The 20699-nt window shown below is 45.2% G+C and overlaps 1 protein-coding gene across 6 annotated transcripts in view; it reads right to left on the bottom strand.

Moving 5' to 3' along the window:
* The window catches only part of Isha (Insulator su(Hw) mRNA adaptor), a 49350-nt gene that overhangs the window by 13191 nt on the left and 15460 nt on the right, over window positions 1–20699 (bottom strand). For 4 of the 6 annotated variants that reach the window (XM_089571212.1, XM_089571208.1, XM_089571210.1 and 1 more), the window contains 6 exons: window positions 20295–20515; window positions 18243–18343; window positions 16313–16420; window positions 11923–12094; window positions 9304–9555; window positions 5678–5719 (listed from right to left, as the gene is read on the bottom strand). In XM_089571212.1, coding sequence (XP_089427338.1) covers window positions 5678–5719; window positions 9304–9555; window positions 11923–12094; window positions 16313–16420; window positions 18243–18343; window positions 20295–20515 — 896 coding nt within the window. Of the gene's footprint in view, window positions 1–5671; window positions 5720–9303; window positions 9556–11922; window positions 12095–16312; window positions 16421–18242; window positions 18344–20294; window positions 20516–20699 lie in introns of all 6 variants that reach the window. The other 2 variants (XM_089571207.1, XM_089571211.1) reach the window with 2 other exon arrangements.

Below are 20699 nucleotides of genomic sequence, written 5' to 3' on the forward strand. Positions count from 1 at the left end.
ACATGCAAAAGTTACATTACCGGATTAATTTAAGCCATCTAATGCTCTTAGAAGCTGTCCTAAATCTCACCTCACGGGTACAAAGTTCATTTCACATTCATGAAATTAGGCCTGATGATCATGAAGAACCACCATGATGCTAGCGGAAGTACCTATAATGGGACGTTAAGGCGGGAAGACTGCTTGGAGAAAAAATTTTTATTTCTCCACCAAACTAAACAAAATTTCATATACTGCACTAGCTCCTCATGCCGATTTCAAAAATATGATTACTTTTTTGATAGGTTAATTATTCTCAGGATATAATTAATTAGCCCCCCCCACAGTTCACCAGAACAATAGAGAGAAAAGTAAAACATAAAACCTCAAATATAGCACATTGTTTGAGTCCAGAAGGAAAATGGAACAGACAGTTTTCTAATTTTACCATCATTAGTGATCTCACAGCACAATGAAATTCATGCAACCATCTGTGACTAATGTGCAAGACCAAGATCGATAAATAAATTTCTGGGCCTTAATTAAAAAATCTGCACCCAACATCGCATGCTCAGATCATATAGCCACAAGATGAAAAAAGAATTATGGGACACTCAGCTATACATGCTGAGATATGTCACTTAGAAATTTGCTCGGAGTCCAAAATTTGCATTCTCAGAAAATGAGAAAAACAAACAGAGTGCAGTTTATTGAAGAAAAATTCAATGTTATTCATCTAGTGGCCTTGGGAAATTGCTAACAGCCTCCTGGAATGTAGTCTGCTTGCATACTAGCATTGAAGTGGCTTTTTTTCAGCGTGCATTGCATATTTTCTGCCGACTTGTGCTTCTGCGCACATGCAGTCTTTCTCTTGCATGCACTTGGTTGCTTGGGGGCTGGGGGTCAGGTTCAGCTCTTTCAGAACGCATGCAGCAGTTCTTTCATTGCCTGCGTTAAACTTCACCACAGCCACAGCGGTCTGAACAGTGAGGCGTGGCACTCCTTTCGGGCAAGTGCCCATATCATCGAGTGTAGCTTTTCATTATTGTTCCGAGTTTTGCCTTGTTGGACGCGCTCAAAAAGCCTCTTGTTAGAAAGTCTTTCGTACACAGGCAGCAAAGCATCACAGACATGAGGAGGCAGGTTGTGTCGGTGATGCGGCGTGGTCTCGCCTCGGGCCTCTGCAGCCTTCTGCCTGCACCAAGACTCGGGTCCTATTGGACAGAGGCTGTGGTTGGCCGTGGCATCATTAGATGTGATATGATGATAGGTGGCCATCCCAGCCCTTTGTGTGGCCTCCACGTCACCAGTGTGCCACTTCAGAGCCCATGCATAGTACGAGCTCAATTTAGAAATTAAGTCTGCCGTAAGCTTTCCTTTTCCACCAAGGGATTCTCCACCAGCGACCACATTGCACAAAGCCATTCCCATGCGCTTCTGCACACAATTTATGCAGCCTTCTTCGGTAATTCCAGTGTGGTTATAGACTTCTGCTTCTTGCAAAGCAAGGAAAGTGCGACTGTCCTCGTCGGACAGTATGATAGTGTACCAGAGGTTGTGTGCTGTTGCAGGGACCGCTTGAATAGGATAAGTGCAGCCTCTACCCCCATTTCGCCAGCTTTCTTGTTGGTATTCTTCTGGCAAATGTGGCCTGCTTTCCAAGCTGAGTGCGTCGGGTCATTACATTATCCTTCGGGCCACGTTCGCACGCTGCCCAAAAATTACTGAGCACGATGTAATCGAGCACAAGTCCAGTAGAAAGCTCAATAACTGTCCCGACTCCGGTGTGCGAGGAATGCCCGCGTGTCATCCACGAGCCGTCAAATGAGACTGATTTTTCCTGAATGTCCCACATTTGCCTCCGCGTACACCTCCCGAACGCATCGCGCCCAGTCAGCCGTCATCCTCTGGGCTGCATGGTCCACCGTGGGCGTCAACTTTTCTTTGACATACTTTGTCACGTTTTTGTGTGCAAACCGCGATGACATATATTCATTGCTGAGAATATATCATTTAAGGCACCACGCTGATTTCCGGTTGCTAGCACTGCGCGTGCAGCACGAATGTTCACAACAAATGGATTCTTTTTTTGTCCGCCTATCACACGCGGTGAACTCCATCCATAAGAAATGCCCCCGCAATTTACGCACAAGAGCGTCAATTTCCCAGCACGGCCATACTCGCTGTCACATTTGCTGATGTTCACATCCCCATCGCAACTTTGCATTTCACAGACACAAGCAGCGCGTTCACAGATGTCAAACGAACAATTGTGAAGGCTGCATCGTCGAGCGGTTCGGCACCGGTCGTCCGTCTTTGGTTTCACCCCAAGAATGCTGCCTTGCGCTCCGTTGCAGAAGTCAATGCCATCTGCTGCCGTTTTCTATGCGGTTTCCTTTTAATTGCTTCGATCTCTTGATTGATTCGACCGATGCAAGGTTGCAGCATCGGGCTGTCTCGCCGAACGCAACCGCTGTCCGATGTTTCAGTGTCCGCGGCCGCCGTTCCGATTACGCCTAACCCAGTCCCCACATCGCAGTGTGATTCAGGCGGGGGTATATCCGCGATGCTTGCGGTTTGAGCGCAGCTCTTCTCCTTTAAGTTGTCAATGAGTGACTTCTTCCTCTTCTTTCCGAACTTGTGCGTCGTGCGGAACTTAGGTGTTGACATTGTTGTAAGGAGCACCGACGATGACACAGACAAGATGGCTCCCACTTACGCTTGTGGCCAGCCAATCAGATGACACGCTTCAGTAACGTGCACCGATAAGCGAATAGCAGCACACATTAACTTTTTCTTGGCGACTTTTTTTTTTTCGCAACCAATACAGTAGCCGACCGATATTTCGGACTCCAATAATTCGGACTAGCGCGATATTTCGGACTTCGCTGAGGAACCGTCGCGCACCTCATAGGGACGTGTACATTTTCACGACCGATATTTCGGACTTTGCAGAGTCCAAATGTTCGAATTTTCGGACTAAAATAGACGCCAACAATATTGCAGTGATCATTTCTCAACCGAAAATTTGTTATTTCGGCCTAATGTAGACGTGAATAGGCATCGCTGTCACTACCAACTCATTTGCCGCCACCGCGAAAGGCGCCATCTTGGATTTAAACGGAATCGGTTCGGCTATGGCTCGGCGGGCGCAGTCGGACTGGCTTGGATAGGTTTGGCTATTTGTTTTCTGTCGTCGAGATAATAAAATGCTCTCCATTGCCATCGAGATGGTCTACAAAGGGCGCGCATCTCACTGAAAACGGTACAGCGGGACAGCAAACGCGGTAGACGGGGGCGAGGGTGCGACTGCATTCGGAGGCTCTCGCTCGCGTCTTCCCGCGGGTTACCTCTCGGACTTCGCGAACGTCATTGCCCCATGCAAATTGGCTGTTCTTGCTTCGCGCAGCGAGTGCATTCATTCGCGGCATGACCGCGGCCGCGTCGCACTATCTGGTATCATGATGTGATAGGGTGCGGGCATGAAGAAAGCACGGCTATGACTCAGATATAGTTATCGCTTGTAGGTGGAACATGGGGAGCGGCGATTTTCGCGATTTCAAAAGCCGGTTTTTTGCAGAAAAGTTTTTTTTTTTAAGTTCACGCACCGCAGGGTGCGTCGTCCAAGCCGCGGCGGACGCTGCAGCTGTCCCGCTGTACCGTTATCAATGCGATCGCGCGCCCTTTGCGCCGCACTATCTTGGTTTTGGTTTATTGGGGTTTAACGTCCCAAAGCAACTCAGGCTATGAGGGACGCCATAGTGAAGGGCTCCGGAAATTTGCGCCGCACTATCTGGTATCATGATGCGACAGGGTGCGGACATGAAGAAAGCACGGTTATGACTCAGATATAGTCTAATATTATCGCTTGTAGGCGGAAAATGGGGGGCGGCGATTTTCCCGATTTTGAAAGCCGGTTTTTCGCAGAAAAGTTTTTTTTTTCTAAGTTCATGCACTGCCGGCTGCGTCGTCCAAGCCGCGACGGACGCTGCAGCTGCACCGCTGTACCGTTTTCAATTCGATCGCACGCCCTTTGCGTCGCACTATCTGGTATCATGATGAGATAGGGTGCGGACATGAAAAAAGCACGGTTATGACTCAGATATAGTCTAGTATTATTGCTTGTAGGCGGAACATGGGGAGCGGCGATTTTCGAGATTTTGAAAGCCGGTTTGTCGCTCAAAAGTTCATTTTTTTTAGGTTCACGGATTTTTCGGACTGTTCGATTATTCGGACCATTTTTTGGGTCCCGCTGAGTCCGAAAAATCGGTCGGCGACTGTACAAGTAAAAGCTCGTCAATGGAGTGAAATTGAACACGAAAGGATGCTCTTTCAAATGAGCCCAAGATGGCAGCGATCACTGCCGGAGAACGATGGCTGCGTGTTGCTGAAAGAGCGCGATTTTTTTGTCAAAACCTGCCCACAGTGTGCGCGGACCTAAGTTTTTTAAATTGAATTAGTCGAAATACTGACTCTGGAGCTCTGAAAATTCACAGACTACTAGAAAAACAGCTGCAGATATAAAGAATTCTATTCCTGAAAAATCGATTTCTTTGAGATTTTTTTCTTCCCCATGACCGGTGCAGAATGTCATTTTCTATCTCACAATCAGCTAGCACCTTCTGCAGTCTAATATTAGGCTGGGTTTGTGAAACTCTCTTCTCCTATTCTGCTCCTACCTTTCTAGTTCATGCTACAAATATTACTTAAGAAATGCTTCTCCAGTGGCGCACAAAGCTTGGAATGTGTTAAACCAACTTGTTTGCGAAAGAAAAACAACATATGCTACTGGCCAAGCGCACAACCTTTCCAAATGCAAAAAAAAAAAACACAGTAGCAGTGCTTATTCATTGCATTCTTTTGCCATTTTTCAATCTACTTGTACAATGCCCATCAGAATGTAGAGTAAAAGCTCATTAATTCGAACACTGTTAATTCGAAAATCCATATAGATCAAACTGCCAACATGCTCTCAGCCAACGCCCATGTAAGTCTATAGAGTCATAAGCGAATTCGGGCACAACAGGCTTTGCACCAGTTGATTCGAATGGGCTCCTGAAGAAAGCCGTGTCCAGATATGACTGGCGCGGTAAGGTATCGTCCAAATAGCCCTAGTTCAGCCTTAATTTCATGTCGCATAGCATAGATTCAGTTTCGCTTTTCTGAGCTTTGCCCCAGCCCGCATCTCGCAGGTCTTTTCTCGCCCCATTTTTTTTTCATGCCACTTCGGTGTTTCCACCCACATGGTTCTTTTGTTTTTGCAGCGCATCGAAAAACTGCGCGCTCATCATGTGCAGTTTGTAGTTTGTGTGGCAAAGTCTCACGTGCGACGCAGCAGCGATGATGCACTTCTAAAAATAATTGTCGCACCATTCTCATCTCAAAAGCAAGCAAGCAAGCAGCCATAGCCATCTTTCGCCTAATAAATTTACCGTGACACAAGCGGTTCCCGTTACTTTTTTCGGGGCCGATAAAACATTTCTTCCAGCCCCTTGAAGTTCAAATCCACTAGCATCTATTGCATAGGAAGACGGGACGAAAGATTAAGGTATGGTACCATACTAGTATAGTCTGTTTGCGCAATTACCAAGCCCCCCTCTCTAAGCAAACAAGCATGCTTATCCCCTAGGACGGTACTGAACAGACAGACAAATGCAACCAAAGAATTTTTCAATCAAGAGTAGTGACTCACATGCACCTTTAATTTGTGCTTCGTTCGTCTTAACGGACCCTTGGCCCACTGAAAATTACAAACAAGTCAATAATTAAAACAATCGAAAAAACACAAACAGATCTAGCTCCTAGGCAAGCGTAAGAGGCAATAAATATGAACTAGAATAAAGGCAATGAAAACTGGCGCTACTCCCGACAAGATGCATTCTGCCGCAACTTCACATGCCCTTCTGGAGGCAGACACTACCCACCACTGTCATTACATAGCAACTGAACCCTGCACCTCCCCAGAGACAAAAACAACTAAAAAAATAGCGTCTAAAACTGGACGGAAATGATACAATACGCACACAACTGCTGACCAAAAACTGCCAGAAATAGTGCGGCAGAGTTTACACCCTGATGAACACTACCACTCCTACTATGATCGTGCCCCAACCCCACAGTTGCTGCTATCACACAATTTTTGCGGTGATGTGCAAGTGTCTCACTATACTTTGCTTTCGTGTCGTTTTCCCGCTCAACTTTTGTAGGCATTCCGCTGAAACAACAAATCCCGTACGCGGAATGACAATGCTTGTACTATCACGCTCAATATGAGTTGCAACGCGCGGTCATCGACCAGGGCTCGTTCCGTGGTGTGCCTGCTCCAAACAGTCGCTCGGAATTCTGGGAGAAACTGCTGTTCCAGGAAACAACAGCACCCCCGCTCAGGAAAAAGTTTCTCCCAGAATTCCGAGCGACTGTTTGGAGGAGGCACACCAGGGAACAAGCCCCGGTCGATGACCGCGCGTTGCAACTCATACTGAGCGCGATAGTACCTCCCTCTTACCGCCTTGTCTCTCAAACTCTGCACAGTTTTACCACCATCAAGAAAAATATCCAACTAGCCTGCACAAACTCTTTTTGTTGCCCAAAGACAGGCTGAGAGTTGTGGCAAACAGTGCCACAAGTTGGATACAACTTAAGTCTGCAGTGAAGCTCTGACCACATTCAGCCTCCGCGCACAGAATTCCTTCACGACGAAAAAGTAGTTCGCTGGTTAAACGTTTTGCGTTACCTAAACACGAAGCTTATTACAAGAAAAAGATTACGAGCTCTAGAATTTTGATACGCGGATTGTATGATGTAGTCAAACATTAAAAAGATGATTTCGTTCATTTCTGCGACTGGCCAGCAGAGTAATACAGGATGCCGCGGACTGCGGCCCAGTGTTAGCAACTGTTGTTTTTTTTTTTAAGTTGTATCCTACTATAATAGGGCATGAGCCAACGTTGCCCCTATTCTGAACATTCGACCAGTTGTCTGAAGTTAAGGGGGGACATGGGTCTTAGATCATTTTTTTTATTTACAGACCAAATGCAATGAAACTGCACAGACTTATTCAGTTTTTTCTGCTGATTTCAAATATGCAATTTGTTTATTTCTAGGCCAATTAGTTCCTTAGATATATATATCATGCCATTGTCTGCTGAAACAATAGAAAAGAAATGGGCCACCAGAAATTTAATTTTAATGTGTGGGTAGATACTACAATGTGTGAGGAATGCAACGCTGGAAGCAGTTTTCAGTTTTTTGTCCGTGTGGACAAATGGGCTTAATAGTTAGTTTCATGTGTGTGATGTTTTCTGGCATTGTATGTCTGGTCAACTGGTATGTCTGGACAGTTTCAAATAGTCTGTGTGAATAGAATTTGCTGTTCAATCTGCATTGTACTTTTACTATTTGAACTAGTATTCAAACCGGCATCGCTGATTACTGTGTGTCGGTGCCCGTTCCCAGCAGGACACACTGGGCCTCGGACAAGTGGTAGGCAGAGCACAAAATAAAAAAACCCGATTAGAATTAGGGAGCTTATACATTAGCTCGCGATAATCTAAGGAGCGTGTGTTGCTCTGAAATCCAAAACAAGAAGACCCTTTTCAGTGTGGCTTGCCACTAGCCAGTCTGGCCGCATGCAAACGGTGGAGCGCTGTTTTTTCCATCTTCGATTGCCACTGGCTTTAGACTGCTGTCCTTGCGATCGCACTGTTACACCTTTATTGCTTTGAGTTGTGCATATGCGATATCGTCCCAAGGGAAACTAAAAAGAGAGTGCGAGTCTACTTTTATGTGGCAATACACGGTAATCTTAAGGTTACTCTAATAAAGGCATCTCTGATTACGTTAGGTACAGTTGCATGTTGTGTATAAGGTGTCAGAAGAACGGCCATCAAAAACTGGAGGATCAACCTATACGTGGAGCCGACCGACATATTTGCGGGGTCTGAGTAGGTTTGGACGAGCGGCAGGTAGTACATACCCAGTGCCAGTCTCCGTTTCCAGCAGAAGGTTAAAAGAAGTCATTAAATCCTATGCAAATCGGTTCTGCTCAACAAAATTAGAATTAGAAAATCAGAAAGAGCTAACACCCATTTGCTACATGGCAGAAGAGCCCTGCTACTAAAGAGCTGCTCTGGCATGCATCCTGCCACAAGCAGTACAGTACAAGTTTTCCTGATGTGGCCATACCCTTCACTCTACACGGCCATTTCATATAAATTAACAACATGAGTTTCACTAAAAGCCTGATTTTCACTACTAGTTCAGGTTTTCTTTTCATTCCCCTTTCTCTGACTAGGCAAACTTTTGGGTCACTTCTCGGTCATGTTCCTGAACATTTTAGCTCGTCCAGAATGCTCAGATCTCCAGCTTCCACAGGACAGGCAGATGCCCGCGATCGTTATCCTAAATATCATCCCTTAAATCGTGCAGCGACTGCAAGGCCCTGAATAAAGCAGCAATTTTCCTAGCTTATTCACTTTATCTAATTCTTCACCACCGCAAACCACATTCTTCTTCCGTCGCTTTACTACCGGTTGTGCTCTACACACACTGCCTCCTGTGAGATCCACATGCACAAACGCTTTTGGTTAGGTTTTTGAACATTTTCTGCATGACCTACGAAAGGCTTGTCTGATGCTCTCTATAAATGCCTACGGAGACAATGATGATGATGGGAGATCTCCACCTGCAGTGAAGTGGGCTTTGCTTTCTAAAGTCAGAACCATTACAAAAAAAAAACCTATTACGAGCCGAAAGCTAACTTTTGAATGAAAATGCCATGTCTTCATAACACGCCAAACAAATAAAATTTACAGATTGCATTGTTTCTGATGGTTACCAGACTGAGACAATGATAAGTGCTGCATGTCTGCTTGCAAAGCCTAGCTCTATCTTTGAACAAAGCCAGCTAACAGCTATGCAAGGATTGACTATTCCCCAAATCACTATGGGACATCGAACAGCCTACATCATTGCCAAAACAGAAAGCAAAGAACCACACGCAGATGCACCAGAGCAAACATGTAGCGGCTATAATGTCCCAGCCAGATATACAGCAGCAACGTAAAAAAGAAATGCCAATGATAAAAAATTTAATATCACAAATGTTCTTTCTCTATCAACGGTTTTGAACATAGAGGTGGCACTGACACTGCTTTCAACACTGAAGTCCAGAATCAGTGCGGACTGCACGCAGAGTCTCAGAGAGCTGCATCTCTCAATCTCCGCAACACCCATCCCCTGCCATCCCATCTACTTCACTGCAAGTGAGAACTGAAACACTGGCACCGAGGACAGCAGCAGAAGAGAAGAGGAGGACTGTCTCACCTGGTGGCAGCGGGATGCCAAACTGGGGGACTGGTGGTGGCACCATGGCCACCGCTGTGCCACCCCCCGGAGTGGCCATGGTCGTCACCACAGGAGTGCCAGCCACCGGGGGGAATGCCACTGCCATCATGGCCTCCGCCGAGGGCTGTCCTGCTGCCTGTGACTGCTGCTGCTGCTGTTGGGCCAGGTCGAGCAACACTGGTGGAAGTGGCTCGCCCATGCTGCGCTGCCTTTCTTGTTCAGCATATTTCTCTGCAAGCCAAGCAACAGAGAAGGAGGTCAGGATTAACAGCATGCGGAGTAAAGATGCGTGGGTGACATTTTTATGCAAACTGCGACCCATGGACGCATCCTACAAACAAGGGCGATCCTCACGCAGGTCAGTATGATAGATGTTTGGGCTAGTCCGTTCAATATGACTGCAGCAACCAGTGCAATGGAGACAAGGATAAGAAAAACTACAACGCAATAAAAGTTGTAAGCACTGTAAAACCTTGATGATACGATCATGGTTCACAAGATTTCCTGCCTCATACGCTCAAAATAGCAGCGAAATGCACTGCTGAGTTACGGTATTTCTTTTTCCAGCTATTACGTTCTCGAATAACACGATTTCCCGGAAACTAGGTTAGGAATTTTGACAAATTCTGGCCCTGCAAAAGGTTTGGGACCAAAAGCACACATGCAAACATTCAGATGGGTCAAACCTGGGGCACTCGAGTGTCAAAATGCAGCGTCAGCTCCCATCATGGTGGTTTCTCTGCATTGCGTAGGTGCAAAGGCGACAAGCATCCAAAAATAAACTGCGATATTTAAGACTTCGCTGAGGAACCGTCGCGAACCTCATAGGAACACGTACATTTCCATGATCGATATTTCGGACTTTGTAGAGTCTAAAAGTTTGGTTTTTCGGACTAAAGCAGACGTCAACAATACTGTGGAGATCATTTTTCAACCGCAAGTTGATTATTTCAGCCTAACATAGACGCGAGCGAGCATTGCTTTTGCAACCAACCCATTTTCCGCCGCCATGAAAGGCGCCATCTTGTATTTAAGTGGGGACACTGGTCTTTGAGACCAAAAAATGACCAAAAAAACGATTTTCAAAAAATGACATTTGTGGAATTTACAGCCATCATTTTCCAACTGTACCACTTTTTTCCTTTAAGAAGTCATCATTTTGACCATAATATTAAATTCAGATCATCGTGTGGGCTGAATTTATGCAGGCATTGACAATTTAATAGCATGAAAATTTTGGACATCTGGCTATCATAGTATGTCGATATCTCAACATCTAGGACAGATAGAGATGTTGTATTAGTTGCTAAGGGAAGCTGAAGGCACAGTGTGTGCAATAATCGAAGCAGATTTGTTCAATCACACTTCAAAAATTTATAATTTCGCAATGTTTACCAATGCACTACATTCACAACTTTGAACACTGATTTCCAAGTGCTGTAAAATTACTAATGAGGGTAAAACGGAAAAACTGCTTCGATTATTGCACTCTTTACTCACCATACTATGCAGCCGTGGATTAAAAATGATTTTTTATTGAGCAGTTTTTTTTGCACCGAGGTACTAATGAATAATTAAAATTAATTATCTTGGGAACCAACTAATTTATGAGAAAGATAATTGCATTGTTGAAATCAGTATAAAAAACTGAGCAAGATAGTACAGTTTTATTAGGATTGGGCTAAAAATAAGGAAAATAGGTCTAAGACCCAGTGTCCCCCCCTTAAATGAAATCGGCGAGCGCTGACAGATTGAATCGTACGGACTGACTTGGATAAGCATGGCTATTTGTTCCCCATCGTTGCCATTCGAGGTAATGGGATGCCCTCCGTTGCCATCAAGAGAGGTGATTTCACTGAAAATGGTACAACAGAACAACGGGACAGCCACAGTGTCCGCCACAGCTTGGACGACGCCACCTGTGGTGTGGGGCAGCAAACGCGGTAGATGTGGAGAGGGGGAGCTCATTCGGAGGTGCTCACTTCCGCTCGATCTTCTAGTGGGTTACCTCTCGGTCTTCGCAAGCGGCATTGCCCCATGCAAACTGACTTCTTGCTTTGCGCGGCGAGTGCATTCGTTCACAGCATGACTGGCGGCTGCATCGCACTGTCTGGTATTGCACCGTGAGAGGGTGCAGAGATGACAAGAGCATAACTACGGGTCTGATAGAGTCAAATATTATCGCTTGTAGGCAGAACACAGGGAGTGGCGATTTTCGCAGTTTTGAAAGCCGGTTTTTCTTCTTTTTTTTTTTTTTTTTGCAGAAAAAGTTTTTTTTTTCAACAACACGGATTTTTCGGACTGTTCGATTATTTGGACCATTTTCCGTGCCCCACTGAGTCCGAAAAATCGGTTGGCAACTGTATCCGGTCAAATAGAGAAACATTCGATATTCGATTCGATCCAAATGTTTGGTATTTCAAATCTCAAGCAGCTGACTCGAGCGAATAACATTTCTGGAACTCCCGCCAAGGGTCCATACTAAACCTAAGACTAAGCTGTCTCACACACGCCAATACAGAACACACTATACAGGCAGCGCTGAAGGAGAACAGGGAACAAGGACTCCCCGAAAGAAAACTGGACGGGACAAGTCACCTCTGAGGTTGTCGGGTAGCGAGTCCTTATCAATCACACCGCCCTCCTCCAGCGCAAGCAGGTTCACTTCAGCCGGCAGTTTTTCCAGTGGAATGTAGCTGACGCCCAGGTCCACCTCCCAGAAGTCCTTGAGTTCTTTGCCCTTCACGCCTTTCCCTGGCGCCCATGCCATCTGCAACACAGGGAGGGCATCCACTCATTCGCACTGCAATGCATGCGTTACAAGAAATACTTCACAGGGAGGGCATCTACTCATTCGCACTGCAATGCATGCGTTACAAGAAATACTTCATACGCTAAAAAAAAGAAAGGAACTTAACTATTAGAACACAAAAACAAGCAGAGTTTTCACTCACCACGAGGGCACCTTCAATGCTTTAATGCTCTTCAAAAGTTCTGCAAATTATTCTCTACACCAAACCAGCACACTCTGTGCACATAAAACCACCTTACTTTACCAAGAAAGCATTCTGCCCTCCTGATACGAGCAGAAATGTGCTAGCTTACCACAAGATTTCATGTTAACAGAAACACAGCAGAACTGTACAAGTGGATCTTTCCAGCTGTTATGGTGGGAATGCGCAACTTAAAGGAGCACTTAGGAGATATTAAAATGGCCCATATTAATAAATTTCCAAGTTTAGTAACAAAGAAGGATGTTTTTTTCCCAGAATGGAGCTTTCATAAGGTAGAAATGACCACAAAACTAAACAAGTGTTTTGCTGTCACCAGCCATTCTCGCTCGCAGTGGCATCAAGATCGTTTTTTCACACGGATCCTTGAAGGTAGGCTACACTGCCACTCACTTCAAAACGGTAATCAGAAAGCCGTTATTGAAGTTGTGAGATTGGGGGGGGGGGGGGGGGGGGGGGGGGATGTTTTGCTCTTAAGGGGGGGACATGGGTCTTAGATAATTTTATTTATTTACTGACCAAATGCAATGAAACTGTACAAACTATTCAGCTTTTTCTGCTGATTTCAAATATGCAATTTGTTTATTTCTAGGCCAATTAGTTCCTGAGATATTAATATATATCATGCCATTGTCTGTTCAAACAATAAAAAAAAATGGGCCACCAGAAATTTAATTTAAATATGTGGGTAGATACTGCAGTGTGTGAGGAATGGAACGCTGGAAGCAGTTTTCAGTTTATTGTCCGTGTGGACAAATGGGCTTAATAGTTAGTTTCATGTGTGTCGTGTTTTCTGGCATTGTATGTCTGGTTAACTCACTTGAAAACTAACTATTAAGCCCATTTGTCCACACGGACAAAAAACTGAAAACTGCTTCCAGCGTTGCATTCCTCACACATTGTAGTATGTATATACCCACATATAAAAATTAAATTTCTGGTGGCCCATTTTTTTTCTATTGTTTGAGCAGACAATGGCATGATATATATTAATATCTCAGGAACTAATTGGCCTAGAAATAAACAAATTGCATATTTGAAATCAGCAGAAAAAACTGAATACGTCTGTGCAGTTTCATTGCATTTGGTCTGTAAATTAAAAAAAAATGCTCTAAGACCCATGTCCCCCCTTAAAGAAAAATTTCCAAGCCATACATCTTCTGCTGCCAAAAAAACAACACCAAAACAGCCAGAAAAAGCCATACAATCGGTTTTTGCTAAAAGCAAGAAATTGGATGAAGGAGGAGGCCAGCCCTCCAACCAATCACACTAATCTATGATAAACTTCCTTGTACCTGCTAGCATGGGTGGGAGTTAATTCTTTCTCTACATATTCCCGCCACCCTCCCATTTCAAGGCCACACACTTCTGCCACTCATGGACGAGCTGCCACAGACCATCGCTGTGGAACTCATTTTGGGTTCATTAAGAGCCACACTTCAGTAGTCATTACTCTACTGTTTAACCCTTTGAAGGTTTTTGCCGTATATGTACGGCGGCGGTTTTCTGTCCCGCAAGGTCTTTGCCGTACGGGTACGGTTTCGATCTTCCGTTTGAAATTTTGTGCCAAAACAATGCATGCTCACTGGGGGGTGCTGCCACCTCTTAGGACTTACAAGAAGTGTTTGAATTTTGTGCTGCCTTCTTACGGAAATAAGCAGAACTTATGTCTAGCTTTAGCATGGTGGCACAGACTGCGGCAACACCCCTTTTGTAGTTTTGGTTTCGCCGCGTGATCGCAACGGAGTCGCGCGAAATTTGAGTTTTCTTTTTGTCAGCACTATCTTGCTGGGGCTGCCGAAGTTGATTTCTATCTTTATTGGCGCTGCTCTTAGCTTGCTTACCACCATTGCTCGCGAGGTATTCTCGCCCTCTGTGGCAACGCGCATACGCGGTTTCGATTCCGCCGCGGGATCGCATTGGAGTCGCGCGAAACGTGTTTTCTTTGTGGGCACTGTTTTGCAGAGGCGGCGAAAGTTGATTTCTCTCTTTATTGGTGCTGCTCTTAGCTTGTTTATCACCGTTGCTATTCTATTCTATTGAACATTTTCCAATTGTGAGTGATGCTGTCACCAAAGTACTGTTCCTAATTTTTTTTTTACTATTTATTCTCGATTATATACACCTTGTAGATTCAAGATCCGCAATAAAGTAATTTGACCACCTGGGAAAGTTTTGTTCAAAATAATTCGACCCTCAAAGGGTTAAAACGCTTCCCGCACAGTGCAAGGGAAGAGGAAGTAGCTGTGTGCAAGGTCTGGTGAAAATGAAAAACGAGGCCAAATTTCATAGCCTAAGGGCGCCCCATGTGTCACTGTCATCTGTGCCGAGTCAGCCAGTGCGTTGTAATGGGGAAGACTGACTCATTTTGTGAGCTTTTCTCCACACTTTGCTTGACAGCGTCTTGCAACTTGTTCAGAAGCTCACAATAATAACTCCCTGTGGTGGTTCGGCCGTTGTGGACATACTCTGTGAGAAGAGCACCACGGCAGTCCCAGAACATGCTTAGCATGACCCTTTTCCGAAGATGGCACAGCCTAGGCCTTTTCGGTACTGGAATTCACAGCAGTCATTGTTTGCTTTGCGATTTTATTTCAGGGTTGAAATGGTGCACCCAACATTCATCCACGGTGATGAGGCAGTCAAAAAAGTCATCAGGGTCATTCTTGCGAAACTGCAACATTTTTGAGACTGCTGCCTTCTGCAAGTCTTTTTGCACTAATGTCGGAAACCGTGGAATCCAGCAACCTTTGTCGTGTGCAGGTTGTTGTGAAGGATGTTGCGCACTGAGCCTGCACTCACGTTAACCTTCTGCACTGCTTAACCGTTGACCGCACTAAGCCCCAACTTGCACAGTAATTTGTGTTCACCATCGAGGGACGGTCAGCCACTCCATTCTTCTTTTACAAGTGTCATAAGCCGGGGCATTGCCAGTGTACACAGCCACCAGCTCGGCAGCACTTAGTGCTCAAAGGTGCATGCGGTCGCAGCTTGTGCGATCATTTCATCCGCAGTGGTGAGGGAGAGTGTTTCGGTTTGGTTTGGTTTGGTTTATGGGGTTTAACGTCCCAAAGCGACTAAGGCTATGAGAGACGCCGTAGTGGAGGGCTCCGGAAATTTCGACCACCTGGGGTTCTTTAACGTGCACCGACATCGCACAGTACACGGGCCTCGAATTTCTCCTCCAAAGAAATTCAGCCGCCGTGGCCAGGATCGAACCCGCGTCTTTCAGGCCAGCAGCCGAGCACCATAGCCACTGAGCCACCACGGCGGCGGAGAGCGTTTCGAAGACCCTAAATTCTGCATGGTGCACACAATGCACTCTGGTGAGCGGGATTTCACAAGTTTGTATCATTGAGATTCTACTGCATTTAGGTTTTTCTGCATTTTCACCCATTCTTAGCAGCAGGACCACAAATATGGAATGACTACTGCATTTTCATACATTACCAGAGTATCCGCAGCATCGTAAGGTGTGCTGTGTAACTGGTCAGCGGTCTCAGTGCTAACGGGAAAGCACTGGGCTTATGCCAACATAGCACAAAGCCTTTGCAATATGAACGCTATTGAGATGCAGAAACACCAAGAGCACAAAACGTTGGAAGCTAGTACGAGGGAATGCAAAGCGTCAAAGACCACTCAAGTAGCCACCTCAGCAGTAGACGAAACAAGATGTTTTATAAGCTCTACAATGCAAGAAATGGCGTGAGATGGAACCACAGTAGGTTACAACAGGACTTGATGTTAAAGGTTTTCTAAGCCTTGTGGACACCATATCTTACAAGTGCACTGCATTGTACCCTGTTCCCACTAAATACATAGTTCACCAACGCCACTCCAGCATGCTCATCAACACTGGCAGGCACAGAAACCTTGCGAAATGGCAGCCAGCCAGCAATAGCAGGCTCCATGAAAGCCTTGTCAGCAAACAGGTGTAACTTCTTGTTAGCCACAGGAGCAAAATGGGATGCACTAACCTTGATGAGGCTTCCTTGGAGCTTCAAGTTTTTCAGTTTGGACAGTGCCCGAAAGGCATCCTGCCTGCGGTCCATGCACACATATGCACAACCCCGAGGTGGAATCATCTGCAAGAGAGACATGGCTGCCATGAAATCAAGGCACAACTCTTCCAGCACAACAACAAGTTGCACCGGTGACCACTAACACTGCACAGTGGCAAATAAACTTAAAAAGCCCGATGGGTCCATTGCCTACCAAAACACTCAACAACTCTCAAAAGTTTAGACACTCAAAACATTTTGTAAGTTCCAGAATATTTTCAATACTTTTTCTCGAACTGATATAGTCTTGTCAATACAATATTTTTTTTTAATTTTCGACTCTTTTGCGTATTTGCCAATTTTTTTCACAATAGTCACACCAAGTATTTGTGTTGAAAGAAATGTCTTCAGAAAGCCATCATTTTCATGTAAATTTCACTTTTTCTATACCTCACATACTTTGCGGGAGAAAATTACGCCTCAGATCTATCAAAAGAAGTCACTTTTCCCATTGCAACAATAGTGTTAAATGCTGCTTGTATGTACAGTGCATGACAAAAGAACACCTGGTGCATGAGTGTTACTCAGAGTCACCCGAGTCAACAGAACTGAGTCGGATGATGAGAGCTTCTCACTGGCGACATCCCACTAAGCATCACCCTCTGTGCCATCCAGTGCGTGCTGATGCTGCATTTAAGAGAAGACTTATACACCATCTCTTTGGAGAGAGATTTTCATGGCGACGACACCCAGCCGCAAGCAGTCAGCAGCTGTGGACATCTCAGGCAGCCAGTGGAGGTGATCAGTTTGTCCTCCAGCATCCATTCATTACAAAGTTCAAAGTCCACGCACTTAATCTAAGTAGTTACATATCACTGAAACTGTTAAGATTGTTCTCAAGCTCTTCGAGCAGTTTCTGACGCATAGAAGCATGCCACCATAGAGCAAAGCCTTTTCACTCCATAAATTAACACCCTTGATACGACCCTTTAAACTGCACCCTCATGAGTTCACAGGCATGCACAATCTCAACAGCTTTCATGCAGATGCACTCGGAAGTCATGGGCAGCGATCTTCATGCAGCTCCTAGACGAACTCCGCAAACTTGGCTTCCAGTTCGGGATACACAGCAGTTTGTCCATGAAATGACGTTGTCTTCTGGTTGTTGCATGTTGTGATGTGCTATTTCTGTCTCTGCCAGAACTGAATGCTTTTTTCCAATGCTCTAAATCCACACTCTGCTGCCAGGTTGCCGTGTGCTTCCGCGTCCTCTATAGTTTTTTTTTTCTCTTGAAAGCTATGGTGAACTGCCATCACAAAAGCAGACCAACCAAAGCAGCATTGCAACATCAACAAACACACAAAATGGCGCCGGCTGCTGATGATGGCAATGGAGGCTTCTGACTTCAGCCGCCCACTGTTGCAAGACTACTGCAGCTATTCCATCAATGGTCGCTATATAAGACAGGGGCCAACATTTTGCCGCAGTTTCTTTTTTCTTTTGAAGTTCTACCTATAGTCTGGTTTGTACGGTAATATTATCCCTTGCAAGCATAAGGTGGGAAGCGGCAAAGTTTGCGATTCTTAAAACCAGTTTTAAGCAGAACAATGATTTTCTTTTCTTAAAATATGACAATTTTTCAGACAGTTAAGATTATTCAGGCCATTGCCCAGGTCCCTTCAAGTCTGAAAAATCTGTCAGCGGCTGTACACAGCGCTCCCTTGAATGCCGGTCTGTAAACAGGCTGAAACGCCTTGCCTTTAAACGCCACCCCAACAGCGCTGCGAGACATTGGAATCAGTTTGAAATACCTGTCAACACAATCCTTCAATCCTCGTCCCTTCAGAAGCAGCCTACTTATTCAATGTTGAAGATTGGAAAACAAAAAGCAGAAACCATACTCACATCCACCCTAACTATAGTGCCAAACTCTCCGAACGTGTCATGCAGGTCCATCTCCGACACAGACTTCGGAACATGTCCAAGCCACAACGTAGCACTGCAAACTGCAATGAAGCAAACAACAAGAAAACTTAAATTTCTGGCTATGCCAGAGGCTACAACAAACGGCCACCCTTGATTGTCCCCCATGGTGGCAACAGCAGCCAACTGCCTCCATACAAGCAAGACCTGAATACAGCTAGCAAAGGATGTCCCATTGCTAGCAGATACAGTGGCCATATGGTGCAACCACATCGCAATACTATTTTAAAGGGCACCTGCACTTCTTCTGAGAATTCCACGCTATTCAAGGGTTCAAATCTACATAGGCTCTAGGTAAAATCATAGCCACTGTTTTTGCGCTAGCATTTAAAATAGTAATGTAATCAACAATTAAATTTTAGGCTTCTCCTCCCAGCACTGGTAGAGTGCGGAGAAACTTTGTATGATGCCAGGGAAAGTAATACCCTGCCACACGCCAAATTTAAAGTCATCCCCATACTAGAATGACATTCGTTCAGGATATTTGCTTGCTGCCACACGAGAAAATATAATGTCATTTGATCAAAACGACATTACGTACCGAATGAGTTTAACTTATTCACCAGTGATCTCCAAGCTAACGCATTACCACGACACCAGAGGCTTGGTGAGAATATACACCGAAAATAAGTTACACAAGCGTCAGAAGCACTGTAATATTTCTGTGCCCGTATAATTACATCGCCGTTCATTTATATATAGTATATAAAAATGCCAAATAGCACTGGAAAATAAATAAAACTGTCACTCTCGCTACCAGCGTGGCTTGCCTGGTTAACATTATCAACATGGTGGCAGGGCCCGCTTCGAACCAAATACTGCATCGCCGCTGCGTTTTTAGACGTGATAGCTTGCTCTAAACGGTTGTATTCACTTTTATTATGTGCATTCTCATCCCTCCGTAATCATATAGGTTAGAGATAATCATCATTTCTGCGGCAACTTAAAGAATTTCTTGATGTTAAGCCTACCTATGTACGGCGTACACTGTCATCACAGCAATAACCCCTGGCGAAGTACTTCTCCAACTTAGCACTGAAATCCACATTTTCATTTGATTCAATTGATTTGCACTTAAAAAAAAAGAAAAAGCCTCCGAATGCATCCACTGCTGCCATTAACAAAACTGAAAAAAGTTTCTTTGGCACACAGTTCAGGAGCTTTGCCTTGCTGTCACTAGACGGCGCCACAGTACGTTATGCTTCTCGGGCGCTATGCTAGCCACTCCCAACTAAAACTGTCGTTGCGAGGACAGGTGGCAGTGCGCGTAAGGTACGCCCGTAGCGTACACAAAGCTTTTGCGGACGCACAGTTAAAACTGTCTCGTTCATTTCACAAAGCAATGTCCACCATTTGCCTGTAGCCGCTGGCTGAGCTTTGGTTTGGCTTGGACCAGTGGTGGATAGCAGTGATCAACGCGTTATTGAAATGAGGATTAAGATTTTAAAATCAGTTTTCATTCGCAAAGCACTACTTTTGGCAACGTATTGAAGCATACATCAAAATTTTTGTATGGTGTACTCTCTTTCCACCACAGTCGCCATCATTTGCAAATGGCCATGTAGCAGTGCGCAGAAAAAATGACATTAGGCCGAATAAATGTCATTCAATGAGAATGACATTAAATTTGCCGTCAGCCACACCCTGCTGCGCCTCGGATACTGCCATACAATGCTCGGCGGCCTTTGCCTTCGGTGACACTGGTTTTATTCCTTGAAAGCGAGTGCTTATGCCTTTAGCTGCAAAGTCAACTGCCTAAAACCTCCTCCTCCAGTTCAAAACTGCATAAGATAAACCAAACCACTGAACAGCAGCAAAGAATCAAGAACAGCAGACATAAACAGCAGAAACAGAAAGACAGAAGTAGTGCTGCCTGTTCGTCGGTTACCGCTGTAATCATATTCCATCGCTATTTAACTAAAAGTCAGTACCCACTTGCCCAGACTGCCTTGTTACTCAAAAAGGAGCACTCACCACTAAGGCAGTTCTTCTTGACGGGTGGAAAGCCCTTGCGACGCCGTTCCCTTTCACGTTCCCGTTCTTTTTCCCTTGCACTTTCCCTACTCTCCCGCTCTCTTGAACGATCCCGCTTGGCGGTGCTGCTGTAGCGGTTGCCCGAAGAGCGAGACGGCGACCGAGAGCGTGAACGACCCCTCCGCCTCGGAGACCGCGACCGACTGTGCCTTCGCCTGTCCCTGCAGGGAGGGGGAAAAAAAAGGCCCAATTAATTGAATGTGATGACAGCTCCCTCCCAGCAACCAAAACATGTGCTTCATTGGACATTGCAAACGGTGTACAGCTTTGCAAAAAAGAGCTTAAAATAAAAGTTCCAAACACCTCGTTGTGCGTGCAAACCAGAGAGGAGCGATGCTCAAGTAA

This window comes from Amblyomma mixtum, chromosome 2, assembly GCF_055824585.1.
Source record: "Amblyomma mixtum isolate Tamu chromosome 2, ASM5582458v1, whole genome shotgun sequence".
Taxonomy (NCBI): Eukaryota; Metazoa; Arthropoda; class Arachnida; order Ixodida; family Ixodidae; genus Amblyomma; species Amblyomma mixtum.